Genomic DNA, 19,159 nt, shown 5'->3' with positions numbered 1-19,159 from the left:
TTTTCATGTTTTGTTTATAGCTACCACAACCTTCTCCGAATTTTTATCCTTATCTTTTTAAATTATTTTCAGATAAACTCGTTATTTTAAAATTATTTACGGAATTCTTCGTAAATGGCGCTAGTTTTTTGACATGAATTAGTTTCCAAACTTTATATTCAAAGCGAGCTCGTACTTGCTTTAATTAAGCCAAGTTTAAAGACTTTTCCTATCTTAACATCAAACAATCTTTTTGAAATTTAATTTACAATAATTTTGTTTTTGTGCGGTGTTTGTTATTCTGAACAAACTATCGAATTTAATTATCTCTGTAACCCTCTGCAGCTTAAATCCAAATCCAAAGTACATTTTTTTTTACTAACTATTCTACTATTGTCTCGCTTTTGGGGCGGGGGTAATATATGCTCAGCTGGTATTTTTTGTTCAGTCGATTTTCGCTGACCTATATATCTGAAGTACAATATCATGAGTGTTATCAGTATAAAACACATCGAGAATGTTTTGTTAATTTACGCGAGACCCAATAGCAATGTTTAAGCCTCATTGTGGTTTTTACGATCGAAGGGATTTGGATATTGAGGGGCCATCTTTTCGTCTTTTCATCTTTTAAACGTCACTGTGAAATCAAATTGATTTTGTAAACGCGAGATTATCAACTGGTTAAGAGAAAGGCTAGTTTCATAGCGTAATTTCCTTTAAACTGTTTTTGAAAATGATAGAGAAATTTTTGTTTGAAGTGGTTTTAAGATGCATAGACGCTGCTGTTTGAACCGATCACTAGTCCGCAAATGATAGGCTTTATTGTTGTCAGCGAATAATTTAGCTTTAGTTGTTTAAAAAGTACTTGATTTTTTAAAGTTTTACTGGTATTTGCTTCAATTTCTGTTGTCTGTTCATTAATTTTGCTGAAGTATGGTGTGGCTGACGGTTTCAAAACGCATGAGTGAACTTATGCAATGTTTTCTTTGAACTAATTTGTTATGATTCTTTTATTATTTGACATAAACGTCTCGTAATTTTGTGGTGAATTGAGTTCTTCATGATTTTTTGAGTTGCTGTATTTTTCGTTCTCTTGGAGATCTGGTCTATCAAGTTGTTGTTGTTGTTGTAGCCGCAGATATTCGGTCGTCAAGGTCATTGGAGTGGGGTTGTGGTCCCAGATGACTGATGGGATGGTTGGCTTGTCGCCTCGGTGGTGAGGACTGTCAGCCCCCTCCCACCAGTCACCTGGGGAAGGCTTGCAGCTAGGCTGTCTTGTGTGTTGGTAGTGTCTTGCGTTGCGGGTTGAGTCATTGCTTCGCTGGTTTCTAGGCCCACGAAAACAGCGGCGTCAATCGGGTGAGTCCACAGGGACTCAACTGTGAGGTTTGTTCTAGCTTCGCAGTTGAAAAGGTGGTGGGTGTTGTGAGGGCCTTTTCCACAGGCATTGCATGCGTTGGGTATGGTGTCCTTGATGCGGTGGTTGTAGCTGTTTAGCAGAGTGCTATAGCCAGATCTTAGTTGGCTCAGCTTGCATCTAGTTTCCTGCAGGAGCCGCTGTTCCTCCGGATTTATTGCCGGAGGCTTACACCCTAGTGGTCTATCAAGTCGATTAATGAGAAGACAACTGAGATATCTAAACAGGCATGAGGGAACTTTCATATCGTTTTTTAGTAAAAAAAACTGCCTTCTTAAAATTTTAGGGAAGTTTTGCCTCTATTTGTTCTTTTTCGTTTTTTGTTAATAATTGTCATTTTATAGTCCGAATACCATTCGGCAAAGGTGAATTTTTAATCTGTTTATTGTCGTTAGTTTGTTGTTTTTGTGGCTTCGACACCATGTGTTTGCGTTCTTTTCTAATTTTGCTGTTCTTTTCGTAGTTTCATCACTTTCTCATTTTAAAATCAAACATTGGGCTTTCTGTGGAGCTATCAGTTAGGTTTCTAGTTGGTTGTAGTCAGTAGTTGTTTTTGTTTTACTTTGAGATGGTTTGTGTTCAAGAACATAAATTGATTTTGCCTTTCTTTTATCGTTATTCTACGACTTGTAAATTAGTCTCATGAAGTGACAGCTACCAGTAGCTGAAAACTGAGTTGGGTTCTTTGGTGATTTTTGTGTCATGGAAAGTCTTCGATTTAGATACTTGTCTTTCAACAAAAAAAAACTCCCTTTTGATTTTTGTCCGTATTTTTTTGTCTTCTCTTATTCTCATTAATAAAGTGTCTCATCGAATTTCTAGCTTTAGTAGACTTTTTTGTAGGTGAAGAACAGACTAAGCAGCCATTTATTTTGAAACTGTTTTCTGAGTTTTCAATCCTACTTTTTTGTTAACTTGCCTAGTTGTTATATTTATCAATTTGTCGCTAACTGGAATTAAGAAACATTGTTTGCAGTTTTCAATTATTGAATACCATGGAGTGGCTACTGATTGCTATTTTGATATTTTCGTCTCCCTGGTTTTTCACAGAATGATTGTTTTTCGTGATAATTAGTAGGATCTCGTTCAACATAATATGATTCATTAGTATACATTAAAAGTTAGTTCAGATTTTTTTATATTTCAGTTTTTTCCACCTCAAATATGTTCTTATCATCAAAGCCTGAATTTATTGTAAAAATGTTGAAAATGGCATTTTTCGCTCCCTATTTTTGTATTTTAATTCAGGGCTTCTGCCTCTCATCAATTGTCTTCGATTTTAGGTACGACCGTTGGGTCGAAATCACCAGCAAAATCACCGTTGAATCGAGCTCAATTTGATTTTTTTTGTGAGTTCTAACATTCTGCTGTTAAGTGTTTCAGTTCAGTCCATTGATAAATATTTTGAGCGCTCCTAATAAATGTTTTTTAAATATCTAAAATGTAATTAATGAGGGGTTAACCACGCTGGACAATGAGTAAGCTTTGTTCCTTGAAGGACCTTGGAGTCTAAAATTTGGTTTAAACATTGACAGAAATTGAATGCAGAATCTCAGTGTTGTTTGCCAGAGTTACATGTTTACTTGGTCAAAGCGTTCTTTCTGCTCGAGAAATTCTTTTATGATTGATTTTTTTCAAATTATGTGAGATGTGTTGCTAAGTTCATTTTTTTTGTCCCATATATTGAAAAAAATTAACCAGACTGGTATCGGCCTCACTGGTATATGTGTGACCAATTTTTAGAATCCATTCAGTTTTGATTTACAAAGCATGATCTGTCCCTCTTTGTTTTGACTTTGTACTAACTCTGCTTACTTTGGTTGATATTTAAGCCAATAATCGGGATGAATGGTTTCGGATCATTATAGGTGAACATGGTGATATGATGATCCGAACATCTGATCTGTGAGACTATGACGACATGCAATCAAAAGAGCGGTTTAGGTTTAATTTTTTTTAATTGGGTGTAACCAATGATTTCTCGTAATATTGCTGCAAAGTTTATTTTAAAAGTATTGGTCTCATTCATTTTCTATCCTTGTCTGAATCTAAATTATGTTCAATCAAGTTCATTTCTACAGTTGGTTTTCCAGTTACACTGAATCAAAAATACTTTGCAAGCTCTTCCCGTTTTAAATATTTGTGCTTCCATGTTCTTTGTTTGATTCGGTGTTCAAGTAGGATGCTTTGTGACAAGCAAGTATTCATCTAGCGTCTCGCTGAGCAAGGTGCCGCCTTAGCTTTTTTCTTGGATCCAAATTATTTGTCGCTTTGATAATTTCCCAAATTTTATTTCCCAATTTTATTTTACGTAACCGTTTTTCTGTCTAAACAGTTAAAGTTAGTGGTTTGGAGAATGCACTGGTTTGGAGAAATAAAGCCAGATGAGTTATAGCTCTGTGTGAAATTCAAACTAAAAACTAATTGTTCCGACCCACTTGTGGGGAAGGAACTATATACTCAAATGGGTTTTTTTCTGTTCAGTCAATTTTGGCCGATCGATATATTCATCGTAGAGAAATGTGAGTGGTATCATTAAAAATCTGTTCTAGCGTAGAATTCAAAATTAAAAAGAGTTTTTTGATATTCGTTTTTTTAGAGGAGTTATCGAGGATTGAAGTTTTGTGTGAAGACGGGTTATTTCGCATGTTTTTGTTCACTTTTAGTGTAAGTTTTCTTCAAATTAAGATATTTTCTATAAAAATAGTTTCAAATTTACATTTCATGCCACAAAAATGAACCAATTGTGTGTTCCTAATAGACTGAAGGCGATAAAAAGACTAGTTCTGGTCTCATAGGGAAGTTCACTATCAAAAAAAATCAAATTCTTTTTTAATAGCCGCACAGCGATAGCTGAGGCTATTATTGGCCTTCTCTTGGTTTTTTTTTTATTTCGTCGTCATGATTTTTGTTACGACCATATGACGTCACAGCCATTTTTTGTTCATTCGTTCATGCAATTTCAACTGAATTGCATGTGTGACGTCATTTTTCGCTCTTAGTGGAGCGAGTTTTTTTGTTCATGCGCGTGATTAAATTTTTGGTCACACTTGACTTGCCTCACTCTCAAAAATGACTTCCTCACTTTGAAATTGACTTTTTTTTACTTTAATTCAAAGAGATAAGGTCAAATGGGTGTGTGTCACTCTAAATGAAGGTTATTTGAGATCAGCTAATAGAGGCAGCAATAACTTATACAGATTTTTAATCAAAATATAACAGATCAGCCTTCAATGAAAAGACGAATTTTTTTGGTCTGTCTTTTTTACTGTTTTTTTTAGACTGCCGATCTACGAATCTATTGCGGCTATTTTCTGGCAATCTGCCAGCTATGTTAGAAAACTTTTCAGGTTCTTTGTTTTTTTTAAGTCACCTAGAGACTAGTCAGTCACTTTTCATATCGAGGTTCCGTTAACGACAAACCTCATTTACAGTCAAATGAAGCCAAATGAACAACAAAATTCGTTTTCAAGGAATTGCTCATGTTTTTTTTTGGCTTCGAGACTGAGTTTTCGTAATTTTAAATGAAAATTTGACTTTCTTTTTGAGGGTTGACTGATTTTGTCGAGTCCTATGGCATGAACTTATTGACTAAAGGTGCAATATGTTCCGTAATGAGCATTAAAGGAACATATCTCGTGCTTTGAGTGGACAGCTATTGGCTGTTTAGACTTTAAGAATAATTTTTCGAAAATTTTTTGGAACATTAACCAATCATAAACTTATTTTCTTGAACTGCCGGTCAGTTTCAGTAATGACAGGAACCTCTTCCTTCCTACTGCAACGAAAATTTATCTGGTTAGCGGTTTTGTTTGCTAATTATTGGATATATGATTTCAATGACACAAAATTTTTGTGGTTATTTTCCTATTATTGGTTACTTTTGAACTCATATCACATTATCCAAACATTGATTGCTCCCCTTGGCTTACAAAATACGTTCAGTGGATGGATAAAGAGTTCAGAGAAAAGCTTATGGTTTAAATGGCTTCGACACTTTCTTCTCGCTTTTTTCTACTGAATTTTTGGTTTTTGCCTGTTTTTGTTGTTCTTTTCATAGTCATAAAACTTATTGTGATGTCTTATTGATTACCTATGAATGAAAAACGTCCTTGTCCTCACATCGGGCTATACTAGAGCTTTTTATTGACTTCTGTTGAAAGCTATTGATTTTAATGGATGTTAAGTCCTTAAAAATAATTTTTCGAAAATTTTTAAACATTAACCAATCTTAACATTTTTTCATGAACTGTTAGTCAGTCACTTTATTGAGAGGACCCCCTTCTTTTGTACTGCATACAAAATAATCTTGTTTCCGGTTTTATCTTCTACCTAATAGTTTTAAGACCTAAATGCCACGGGTTTTCATAATTTCTTATCTTTGGTTCCTTTTGAAATCATGTCACATTATCCTAATACTGATAGTTCCCATTGGTTTAAGGAAGACGTTCAATGGATCATAGATAAAGTTTTCAGAGTAGAGCTTATGATTTAAATTGCTCCGACACTTTCTTCAGGCCCTTTTCTACTGAATTTTTTGTTTTTGCCTGTATTTGTTATTGTTTTCATAGTCAATAACGTGTTGTAATGGTTTATTGTTGAAATATAAATGGCAAACAACCTTTTCGTCCCATCTGTTTAGCTTATTTTTTGGCTTCCGTCGAAAGCTATTGAATTTTATGGCGTTGATACTACGAGTTTTCTCAAAAATTTCGTGGTTCTAATGTATTTGTTCATATTTCGTAATTTTTGAAGATATATTGTTTAAAAAAGAATCCTATTGCTGTTAATAAACTAATTTGAAATTAGAAGTTTTTATTGAAAAATTCACTTTTTAATGCCTTCGACAATTTCCTCGCTCAGTTTTTTATTTGAATTTGCTGTTTTCGGTTTTTTGTTCTTTAAGTAGCCGTAAATTGCTGACCTGTCGCATAAGCTTGTAATTGAACATGTTACCCGAAGCACTCAGTTTATAGCGAATAGTCTTAATTTTTTTCAAACTTTTCAGTTTTTGTTCTTTTTGTCATCTTGTAACTTATTTTCATCATTGAGGGGTCCCGTCCAACTTCTTGTATTTCAAAAAATAACATATCCATTTATTTGATTTGTCACTGACGTTTTGTTTGTTGGACAATATGCGTTTTTATAAAGGTTTTTTGAGTGGTCAGTTTTGTGTTTCTTTTTCTCGTCTTTCAACACAATCGCGTAATAACAGATCCCAATGGTTTTCAAATGTGGCGCAGGTAAACTTAGTTAATATCTCAGTATGAATTCTTTAGCTGAAATAGTAGAAATAGCAATTTAATGTACATAATATTCAGATAATAGCCAATGATTTTAATGGTATCAATAATTTGTTTTCGCAAATCGTTTGTAATTTTTGAGTTTTTCTGCATCTTTAGTCCTTTTCTATGACTTAGTCTAACCAAAGTCAAGTCCGTTTGGTTTCGTAATAACTTTTTAGTAATTTTTCAACGTTTATTTAGTTAAAAGCTGATGCTCTTTAAGACTTTTGAAATTTCTTGGTTTTAAAAATATTGATTAAATTTTGAATTTCGCCTCATTATTCGCTCCCTTTGTCGACTTGTTACATAGTCTCATTAAGAAAAATTTTCATCTGCTGTATAGTTAGGAAAAAGTAAATTTGTGTAGTTAAGGTTTCACCTTTTGACGTTGTTACTAGGTGCTTTTAAATTTTGATATTGTTTTTGCCGTGAAATTTGTTTTTGCTAATTTTGTTATTTTTTTCTCGTAGTCGCTTTAACGGCAGATCTCGTTGGCATTATGTAATTCAATTAGTGGTTAAATTGTGTAACGATTGTTTTAAACTCAAATAGCAATTTTTGTTATATCGTCATTTGGTTGACAATTAAGTAAAGAATGTAGATAAGCTCGGGTCGGAACATTGTGCGGACGCACAGTAACGAGCCTCCTTGTTTATTATGTATTCAATGTTTAATGAACTACTTCAGACCTTTAACCAACAAGTGAGATTTGCATAACTTATTTATCTGTTATAGTTTTTTGCATTTGCAAATGGTTTTTGAAAACGATTGAAGTTCTTCCCACTTTTGAAATTCCTCCAATTCATTTTTTTCTACTAGGTTTAATTTCAAAAATGTGTCTGTTTGCTTCTTGACTCACGGGAGGTCCATGTGACAATTAATTTGACGATTTGCCTCGGAAAAGGATATTTTAGATTCAAGTGTTAGATTTAAGCTTAACACTTTTTTAAAAAAAATCGTGCAAATAGTTGACGCATGTTTTATTTATAAAAATTTATCAGTTTTATCTCTATCTTTTATAGACCTGAACTGAGTTAAAAGGCTCGAGCGAATTTTTTATATATATTTTGATTTTCTGGCTCTTATGAAACGAAATTCATTATAGGTTGTCCTTCCTTTTGCAGTATCTTGATTTGTATCTGATGTTTGTATCTCGATTTGCAGTATCTCGATGTTTGAATTTGTATTGTTGAATTTTGTTTGATTATTGTACGAGGATTATTGTCTGAAAACGCCAATTTTTTTATGAAAATTTTTTAAAGAAAAGTGGCTATTGATCCTGTTTTTGTGCGCACAATTTTACTTTGTGCATCGAAGAACCTTTTGAATTGTGTATATTACAAGAAAGTTGCGAGAAGTGATTTGTGACAAAAAAGCTGAACGCTATGCTGTTAGTTTTCTTTGTTTTCTTATGCTCTGCTGTGTACTATTCATGATATCAATGCGCTAATCAGTTTAGGCGTCGAAGCCCTCAATAACGATATCTTGATTTGTATTTTGAAGAGATGCTTACACTTGAGACGCCTGTTTTTGACTATTAGCTTCTACTTCTCATTGCTCTGATGCTTTTATATGATGTAACCGCATTTCTAACACCTCTTTTCTAAGTGAAGAGTTGTAACAGCAAAAGTACTGAATTGTGCTAACATAATATCAATTTGAGATTTATTCGAAATTGAAGAAGAGGAAACAAACATAAAGCAAGGGAGGCCAGCATGGGATGGGAGGAAGGGTATTGGTTATGAATGAGTGAATGAATAGGGGCTGTAAAATACCTATTTGCCATTCACTAACAAAAAATAGCAAAATATAACTTTTTACTCCTTCCTGCTTTTACACGTAACCCCTCATTTTCAATTATTCTCCTAGCATTTATTTACGTGTTGAATGATTTTTTTATCTCTGTTAAAAAATGACCAAACTGTTTAAACAGAAAGTAGTTTTATAGAGTGTAATCTATGCTCGCTGTCAAACACATGAAGAGCCGAATGGCTATTAAATTTATAGGAAGAAAACACCAGACGTGAAGAAAACGCCCGTGATCAGTTCCACTGTTTTATCATTTCAACAGATATCGGATTGAGCTATCCCTGTTGAACATTAACACCGGCAGCCTGAAAAACTTCGTCTACGACAAGCCACGACAAAAAGAAGTGTCTATGAACAATTTTGAAATTCGAATTGTGAGATTGTTTAAGAATCTTAGAGCCTCAATGACCTTATTGTGCCATTTTTGCATCTAACAATTAATTATTTTCTGCTGAGTACGCGTTGCGAGTGTATTATTCTATGTTCTCTTACTGTTCATGCAAGCCTATTTTCGCCTCTTGGCTTTTTATGATTTACACACTTCTCTTCGCTGTTGCCCGTCGTTATTATTGTTTTATTTCTTCATACTCCTGTTACCCCTTTTGGTCTCTCTCTCTCTCTCTCTCTCTACTCAAATATATCTTTTCACGCCCAATTTAGTGTGTGTCAGTGGTATGAAATATCAATATAACATCTTCTGAGCAAACCACCATTATTATACATACCCCTGCTCTGTCATCACAGTCACCGCCTTCAACATTCAACATACGCAGAGTTCCTCATTATTTGGGGCTGAAAGAATTTGTTTTCCCATTAAAACCCTATACTCTGCTTTACCAGTTACTCCATATTAATTCAACAATTAATCTATTTCGGCTGTTTTATCTTGCTGCATGCACAAGCCTGTGCTAGACTATCATCAGCCTTTCGTCCCTTTAATTCTTGTGAGTACAATGATAGTCCTGCGAAAAGGGTCTCTGGCTCTGGTACCATTCGTATGGTTATGTTGTAACGTTTTGCAAGGTAGCGGTTAATCATCTAAGATAAGCATCCATCTTGCAAATAGACTTGCAAAAAGCCGCGAGGACGCAGACACACAGTCAGGCTATGTCTTCAGCTGAAAATCTTTTGCTGCAGAAGGAGGAAAATGATTGAAAAATTTTGGGAGTAAGTTTTTCTGTAGGTAAGATATTACCAAAGTAGTATATAATTAGGTCAGAAAAAGGGTGTTCCTACGATATTTTAACATGAGATTGTAGGTAGTGGCGATTAAGTGGGCATAGGATAGGGGAGACTAAATTTCTGTCGGTTTTTTAACTGCAATCATTCTCTTTATCCAGTACTTTTTTTGCTTCCCGCTTGCAAAACACCAAAACAATTGTTACTCTCCATGCAAAACCAGTTATATTGCCAAATACAGGGAATTATCATTCGATAAGTAAACACTAGATAATAGGTAGATTTTGCCATTCGGTTGGGGTTAGAAAAAATTGATCATTATTAATTGCTCTGAAACAAAGTTTGTAGCAATTTAATTAGTATTCTTTTTAATCCAAATTTTCTCTTGACCGACTTTTTGTATGATCGATTTCGCTATTTGTCCTCAAAAACGGGATAAACAGGTAGCGCTCTGAAGTATGTGGTCGAGCAGCTCTCTTAGAGCCGAACGCCTTACTAGTCTCTATTTATCCGATTCATCAAAACTTCTCTGCGGAGATAACTTCAGGGTGTGAGGGGACGGTTCTTAGTCTTAATAGCTTGGCCCCCCTAAAACACCCCCCCCCCCCCCAACCCACCTTCGTCTGCCCCCAGCATGGGTTAACGCACTACACTCCACACCCACGCACTACACTAACTTGTGTTGGATATTGCGTTGAAGCTGAGGCACTATGGATGCTCGATTGGTATTAGTAATTTTTCGTTAGACAAAAATTAACTTCAATGTTTTGCGGTTCTAGTGCCATACATACTTCACAACGCTTCTCCTTTTGTTTTAGCTGTTATTTCTTATCTTTAAAGTCATTACTTTCAGAAATAATTTTATCAGTGTGTCAGAATGCTAACTTTGCGATTGGTTGATAGTGACTTTTGAGGGTCATATCATATTAAACTCCTGCAAAAAGGGTTTCTGGTCCCATTCGTATGGTTATGTTGCAACATTTTGCAAGGTAGTCGTTAATCGTGCAATATAAGCATCCATTTTGCAAATAGACTTGCAAAAAGCCGTCAGGACTCAGACACACAATCAGACTATGTCTTCAGCTGAGTATCTTTAGCGCGAGAAGGAAAAGAATTGAAAAAAAATTGTTTACGTATTTTTTTAGTTAAGATATAACCAAAGTAGTATATAATTAGGTCAGAAAAGGGGTTTTCCTACGATACGATACTTTAACTTGAGATTGTAGGTAGTGGCGAATCAGTGGGTTCGGATAGGTGAGATTAAATTTCTGTCGGTTTTTTAACTGCAATCCTTCTGTATCCAGTACTATTTTCCTTTCCACTTTCAAAACACCAAAATAAATTTTACTCTCCATGCAAACCCAATAATCATTGCCAAATACATGGAATTATCATTCAATACTTAAGGACATGATAATAGGTAATTTTCCCATACGGTTGGGGTTAAAAATAATTTTTAAAAAATCGGGTTTGAACCTGAAATTTAATATTTAAAATCTGTGCAATTTTACCATGTAACTGAATAATAAACAATAAACAGACCAATTTTGGTTCAATTTCTCTCGAACGAATTATGAGAGCTTGATTGTCTATGGCGTTCTATTCCGGCTGTGGGCTCAAGTGGGACACAAGGTTCACTAGGGAGCTTTAAATTATGTTATTAGTGCTTCTTTAAACTACTGGTTATTATTATTAAAGGCTTAAGGAGGAGCCAACTTGAGCGCATATTTCGATGCCCGTCCTTCATTTATGGCACTATTTTTTTTAATCGAATTGTCCTATTGCCCATAAATCTCAGCTATTTAGTATAGAGCAGTAAATGTTTTATTAGTTTATACACTCACATTTTCCTCCGTATTTTGGCTCAATACCTTTGCTCGAATGTTTCCTAGGTGTAAATATAGACTCCTAGGGTATAGGATTTGCGTAGGATATTAAGCAAAAAATTTGTATTGACAAATACATTAATTGTATTCATGAGGAAAACTTCTTCGATTTATAGTTTTGTGGACATTAAGCGGATACCAGTCGAAACACTTTAAGTGACACAATGAATTAACCAGTTGCCAGAATAGTTTCCCAATATAATAGGTACAGAGCATCGACTTTTCTGATCGCGATTGAGCGTTCGGCGGATTCATATTATTAGCAACAATTTTAATTTTAGGGACCTTGGAGTTATTCATAACTTTACCGCTTATATAATCTAGCGATTTATAAGTTGGTTTTTTTTATTACCGAGGTAAGATCTTAACTTGGTTAAATAGAATGCTTTCTCTCTACGTTTTTTCTTATTGTTTGTAACCAAGTACTATCGTGATCACTTTGTTCAATTACAGTGAGCAATGTTTTCCTTTTTTGAGATTTTTCAGATTTTTGCTTTACTATTTTGGCTGTTTTGGTTTCTCTCTACCCAGCTCTCAGCTCTCTCAATGGAGCAAATCTGTTTGTAGCACTTAGTATCTCTAAGAGGAAACAAGTTGTTATTTTTTTATCCAACTGAAATTTATCGGGTATTGATCCGAAAAGTTTTGATGTTGGAGGACCTCCGTGTAATTAGTAATCTCCGTGTTACAATTCGATAAATAAAGTAAAACCTTTTGATGTATTATATGTTACTCTAGATATTCCGGAAACAAAACTCTACTAATCTTTTTTATTCATATCGTCAAACATGATATCCAAAATGTTGATTTTGAAGTCATCGCAGAGAATAAAAGGTTTGGAGTTGCTGCTCCATGTCTCTTGGACATCATCAATAACTTTCAAGAGTTTGTTTTTGGTTGGTTTGTTGTATATAACTGCTACAAAAAGTAAACTATGATCATTCATTTCTATAAAAACAGCTTCGCGGAGTTTTAGGTTCCCTTGTCAAGTCGCAATTACTCAACTGTCTCATAACACCACCAGTTTCAGATTTATGTTCTTTAAAGCATACTGATGATATTCTGTAACAAGTAAACTGTTTATATCATCGCCGCTGTTCAACCAAGTTTTGCTCAAACTCGAAACAGCAGGCATTGTTTAAATTCTGTGAAGCAGAATTTCTGGTTCACCAAAAGGTTTATTCAGCGATATACCTTTTAAAAGAAGCGTTTTTATGCACGTATGTTATTGTTCAGTCTTTTTATTATAATGCTGAACTGGGATAAGATTATTAGTTGTTTTCTGAACCGTCTTTGACTTTTCGAAATGGTCAGGAAGGTTTCTCAGTGTCATGAAATGAATTACACTGAGGCGAGAGTTTTCTGTAGCATTCCCGCGCGTCCATTCATAGAAAATTTAATCATCTCTTGTCCGAGCTGAATTAACTCGTATATCACTCTTAATCATACTCAAAAGTGTCGTAGAAAATCACTCGGACAGTGAAAAGGGTGAAGCAACTTTTTTGCATAAAATTGGCGCGCACACGTTTAAATGATTTGCTCCAAACTTCATTCGAGATCAAGTTAAATTTGATAGATATGAGTTTTGCCTGCATAAATTATCTTTAGATTTGTTGCGAAATTTGGTTTTCTCAGCGGTTCTGAATTGGCAAGTGTTTGAACTCATTCGGAAAGCACAACTATTCTTTTTGTTTATTTTTAAGTCATCTTCAATTTTGATTGTCAAATAATATTCGGATATTTAATCAATATTTACCCAGGTCTGATGAATTCTTTTTTTCACCATGAACTTGGTAGAACCGTGCAAATTCATCGTGATCTCAACTGAAAACGCTGGAAATATTTTGCTTCTCTAGAGTTTCTGCGTTTAATTATCAGAACAACTCTAGACTGGTAGGGTTATTATTATGCATGTCTTTATCTTATTTTGAAGTTGCAACTGCCATTCGATCTATCCTTTATTTTTCAGATGTAATGATGAATCCAGCTAGTCTAAACTTCAAGCAGCTTGCAGGTGATGCCACCAATCTATTCAACAGGGCTGTTCAATTCACCAGTGAACAAATTGTGGGTGGGGAGAAGACTGAGTATGACTCTCAGTTGGCTAACCTAATCAGAACGGCTGATCACACTAAGGTAGCTAACCGTTCTTCCATTCTAAAACCATCCCACATTACAGTTCAAGTTTAGTTAAAGCTGAGGCTAACACCTTTAACAGCATGAAAAGCAGATATGGTACATTTGTTTTTTTTTTTTGATTTTTTGTACTATTATGAGTTTTTATTAATGTTTTGTCTGTTGTATGGATACTCACTGATTGAATAAAAATTTGGTTGTTTTTTTTGCAAATAGGTGCGAAGCAGTAAGCTGAGCGTAGAGCTATATTGTTATCTTGGTTCTTCGTTTTGTCATTACACGATAATACTTTGTACTCACGCCGAGAACCTCAAACAAATTTTTGTTGTTGGTGTTGTAGCCGCATGCATTCGTAGTCGAGGAATGTCTAGATGGTCTATGAGTTAGAATATTCGTCCGATCGATTCTTGGTTGCTTTGATTTTCCGGATTAGCGTTTACGAACAGGTATGGTTGTATCTTGGTTGCTTTTTCGTCGGTCCGGATTCGAACAATCACAATTATAGCAGAGAGAAGAGAAGATGTTGAAGGACGAAGAGATAAAGGAGGGGCTTCCGTGCACGTGCGGAGGTGGAATTGGATCCACCTCAAATTTTGTAGGAATGGAAAGTTGAACTTAAGCGTTTTTCGGAAAAGGACCAAATTAACACTGACCGTGAATTATTTCCGACATCAAAGCAAATTCTAAATTTGAAACCGTACCAAGATGATAATGGCGAAGAAATTGAAACTAATGAGAACGGTTGAATAAGTCCAGTAGTTTTTCTCTAAAGATAGATTCTAGGAACAATTGTGGAATTGTGAATTGGGTAAAACCTCCACCCTAAATATTCAGATTCTATAAATTTTGCTCATCTTTCATGCCGATCTCCAATTGCCTTTTGCGACGTCAATTGTTGCACTCATTAGCAATGCGTTTTAGCCTTACCTAACTCCAAATGACTTTTAACACCAATAAGATGATGACTTGAGATTACTCTAAGCATGTTTGAAGTCAAAATGGGACTCATAGTAAATGCCGTTACCAATGTCGGATCGCGACAAAAATATATTCTTTATCTCTTTTATTTCGTCGGCGAACGCCAGCTCAGTTCTGTATCAGTTTCTATATCTATTCCTCTGATCGCAGGTCTATTTCGCAGCTACTCCCGCAATATCACGGTTATGTTCGTTCATGTTGTGTGATTGTTGTATTGAACAGAAAAGGGAACTTACGTGTCTTGATGCTGCAACATGTAAAGTTTTTGCAAAATTCCTTTTTTTGTTTTTAGATTTAGCTTTTTTATTGCTCTCTAATTGCTAACGAATTTTTGTATGAATTCTTGAATGAATTATTGTACACGTGCGTGTCTTTCACTTGACTTCAGAAATAAAATCAATGATTGCTAGCGTTGGAGTCTCAAAGCCGTTGTAGCTTAATGATTGAATTGTCAGACTGCTATCCTGTAGTCTTGGGTTTGAACACCTTAGTCTTTTTTACACCCATAAAAGTCTCGAAGCTACACCCCCTCTAAATTAAATTGCCGCCCGCCTGTTGTTGATGTTGCGTGTGAGCTTCGTCACTGATGAGAAGCGGAGGCTCCATGAATGAGAGATTGGGTGACGGCCTGGTTGAGTTTGAAGCATGTCCGCTGACCTACTTGAGCCCATTTCGGGCACTGTAGCTGGATGTTTTCGGCGTTTTCTTTGGCTCCCTGTGGGGCAATATTCGCAGATTGCCGACTCTGTGCTTGGCTCTCGCCGAATTTATTCTTTAATGGGTTCAACCAGGTTGCTCTGTTGACTCTGAGCTGGTGTAACCTGACTTTTGCTTCCCGGGACAGGTTGGCGTTCACGGACATCGGCATTCCTTCTTGGTGAGCGGTGTATTGCGTGGTTTTCGTTCTTTTCCTCCCGGTATCTTTGAAGTCTTCATTTTTCTCTGATTACGTTTACGTTCTCCGTAGGATGCTGACCAGCCAGAACTGCTGCCATCTGCCTCTTTGCTGTTCTTCTCCAGTCTCTTCTGAACTTACCTTTTCCGCGCGACTTCAGCCGGGGCCTGGGAGTTCTGGAGACCAGTTGTTGCAATGCGTTTAATTGCTCTCAAACGAAGTTTGTAGCAATTATATTAGTCCTGTCGGTCTTTTTTTAATGCGATTTTTCGCTTGACCGATTTTTCGTCTGACGCTTTTGACTTTTCGTCCTCAAAAACGGGATAAACAGGTGGCGCCCAGCGGGCATTAAGTGCTCTTAGAGCCTTTCAGCTCTGTCTCAGCTCAAACAGTTCTCAAACTGTTTTGGAGACTTATACTTATACTTATGGTGTGAAGGGCGGTTCTTAGAGGTTGAAGACACCCCCACTGTTGACCCCCCTATTGCCCCCACCCTAGTGTTGCCCCCTCCAATCAGCCCGGTGCAACCCCCCTCCCTCCCCCCCCCCCCCCCCTCCCGTGGCTAGCTACTGACGAACAACCGCTTGCTAAAAACGCAAATTTATACTATTTTGCAATTTTTTGCAAGCTTTTTGAAAATTTTTGACATTTTTTGTTTTTTTATTGGCCCTAGGTGTCAAGGAACCTCCCCAAGGGTTTGATAATAGGTTAGTGCATGGTTTTTAGTGGTAATGTAATGGTTTCAACATTTTAACATCACGAATTTTTGCACAACGTGCATTTCAATTTTTTCGACATTTTTTCCTTATTCAGGTCTTCCAGGGGCCAGAAAAAAACCTATGGAGTTTGGTAATAAGTTACTGACAAATTTTTCATAGTTATGGATTAGTTTTTCAACTTTTTAATGGCACAATTTTAGCAATTTTTTGATAAAACTTGCTTTTTTTGAAGAAGTTTTTGTCGTTTATTTATTTCTTCAGCCTTAAGACCCAAGGAGCCTCCTCTAGGGTTTGAAAATAGTTACTGAATAGTTTCTTTATTAAATGGAATGTCCTGCAAGATTTTAACATCACGAATTTTAGCATATTTTTGATATTTTTTGTCATTTTTTTTCCAGTTTTTTAACATTCAGTCATTATTCAGTTTTTTCGAGCCTCAAGCTTTCTTTATTGTTTGATAATAAGTTACTGGAAAATATTTGTTGGTCATGGGTTAATTTTCAACTTTTTAACATCACTATCACAAGTTTTACCATTTTTTTTTGTAAAACTTGCAATTTTTTTGAAGGTTTTTGAATTTTTTGTCGTTTTTAGGTTTCTCATGGGCCAAGGAATTTCGTCTAGGGTTTGATAATATGTTACTGCATAATTTATAGATGTAATGGAATGTTTTTCAAGATTTTAATATCACGAATTTAAGCAATTTTTTAAAATATTTGCAATTTTTTCAAATTCTTGAATTTTTTCTTGCAACAGAGGCCCTGGGACCTCCTCCAAGGTTTGATAATAAGCTGCTGCATAGTTTCTAGAGTCAATGGGATTGTGATCAACATTTTTTAACTCCAGTTTTAGCAATATTTGGATAAAATTTAAAACATTTCAAATTTTTGGAAAATTTTTGTTCCAATCGTATGGAGCTCTGAGCCAGTGAAACTATTTCAAGCTTGAAACAGTGATACTGGATAGTCTCTTGAGACAATGAAATGTTTCTTAAGATATTAATGTCTTGAAGTTTAGCAAGATTTTCTTAAAATTTGCAGTTCAAATTTTTTTAAATATTTTTTGTCCTTTTCTGAGTTTAACGACCATTACTGGCCAACGAAACTTTTCAAGTCTCGGAGATGGGTTACTTGGCAGAACTTTTGCGACAAAAAATGGTTTTTATTTTATTGCGAAGTTCAAAACTTTTTTAATTTTGCTTTTTTCAATTTTTTTCATGGTTAGAAAACTAGAAGTTGCAGTGTCGAATCCAGTCATGGAAGATATTCCTGTCTCCTTCTCTCTTTCGGTTAGCGTTCCTTTCCTTCTCTTTATCGTTTATGTTTTATCTCTCTCTCTCTCTCTCTTGTTGATTCCGCACTTCAGCTGCTGTTATGTGGCGTATTGTCACCATCTCTGATCCTCATTATCAATGAGTTATAGTTGAAATGTTTTTTTTATCATAAATGATCTAACAGGCACTTTTAGGAAACCATTGTTAATTGCTCTCAAAAGCAATTTGTAGCAAATATTTTAATCCTGTTTGTCTTTTTTGCATTTTTTCGTTTGGCCGAGTTCTCGTCTGACTCATTTGACTTTCGTGTTCAGAAACGGGATAAAGAGGTAGCGCCCTGAGGACACTAAACCGTGGCTAGCTGTTGACGAAGCCAACCGCTCGCCGGCCGTTTGAGAGCAATTCGCCCGACGTTAGTCGGTTATGTTATATCTTCCAATGCTCGTAAAGCTTGGCTGCTGCATCTTTGCCTTCTTGCTGAAGATTCGTCAGCTGGGCTGCGACTAACGCCCGAGAGCTTGGGTTGCTTCGACGAAGTACAGTTATTATTCGTGCCTCTAGGATTTTGAACTGGCTTTCCGGGGCGAACAGCCCCCGAATTTCTATAACATACGTTCCTCCCAGATGAACATATATCTTGTACAGTCTTCGGAGATTGGCTGCTCTAAGTCCCCCGTTCTTTTCTGAGAGCGCCCTCATATTGTTGATTTGACTGCTCAACTTCTTCTTTGCATCATTAGCATGGTTGTTGAGTCTCAACTGAGAGTAAATTGTTACTCCTACCACTCCTAGGGCGGTAAGACTGGGCTTCTGATCGTTCAACTGGGTCGACACTCCCGTGAACTTGATCATTGGTTTCGACTTCCGGGTCTGTCGTGAAAACATTAGGCTCAATGTGACGTAGTTCGCTTCCTCTGAAGACCCTGAGGGCATCTAGGCCTGGCTGCTTTTCCGCCACAGCACCCGGTTTGATGTCCGAGATCTGAAGGGTTAGGTCGTCTGCAAATTGCTTCACCAATGCATTGGGGCAGGCCGCTTTGATCGCTCGAGGGAGGCCTACTGTTGCTATGCAGTATGACAAGGGCAAAAGTGTACTGCCTTGGGGCACTCCTAGTGCAAACTTCATGCTTCGGCAAAACACATTGTTCCATTTCACGCATTCTGATCTGTCTACCAGCCAGGTTCTGAGCCATCACTGCCAGATTTTGTCGAACACTGTTTTGAAGTCGATTCTGATGACAAGAGTTCTTCATTTCTGTTGTAGCACATCGATGGCTGTTTGGCAAATGTTCGCACTCACATCCTGGGTTCTTCTGTTGGCTTAGAATTCTGCCTGTTCTGCGCGAATAACTTGATTTTCCCGTGCCAACTGTCTGCGCCGCCTGCATACTATCGCCTCTAGGAGCTTGGCTACGCATGAGAGAAGTTCCATGCGTCTATAGGGCTTTATTCGTTCCGCGGACTTCTTGGTTTTCAGGATGGGGACGATTAGTGCTGCTTTCCAGGAAAATGGTATTGTCTACTCTAACCAGCTCCTGTTGAGAAGGAGTGACTCTCTCTCCCTTTGTCCCTGAGATATTTTAGGAGGTAAGGGTGTATTGGA

General features: G+C 36.3%; 1 protein-coding gene across 1 annotated transcript in view; it reads left to right on the top strand.

Annotated features, from left to right (window-relative positions):
- Window positions 1–19,159, top strand: part of LOC142345872 (endophilin-B1-like) — a 276,037-nt gene that overhangs the window by 163,577 nt on the left and 93,301 nt on the right. Inside the window, exon 2 of the mRNA XM_075398301.1 lies at window positions 13,525–13,691. Within this exon, the coding sequence (XP_075254416.1) occupies window positions 13,530–13,691 (162 nt within the window). The 5' untranslated portion in view covers window positions 13,525–13,529. The remainder of the gene's footprint in view (window positions 1–13,524; window positions 13,692–19,159) is intronic.

The sequence above is a fragment of the Convolutriloba macropyga genome, chromosome 9 (genome assembly GCF_964194025.1).
Source record: "Convolutriloba macropyga chromosome 9, txConMacr16.3, whole genome shotgun sequence".
Lineage (NCBI taxonomy): Eukaryota > Metazoa > Xenacoelomorpha > Acoela > Convolutidae > Convolutriloba > Convolutriloba macropyga.
Note: the sequence above shows the minus strand (reverse complement) of the source record. Positions and strands in the feature narration are given on the sequence as shown.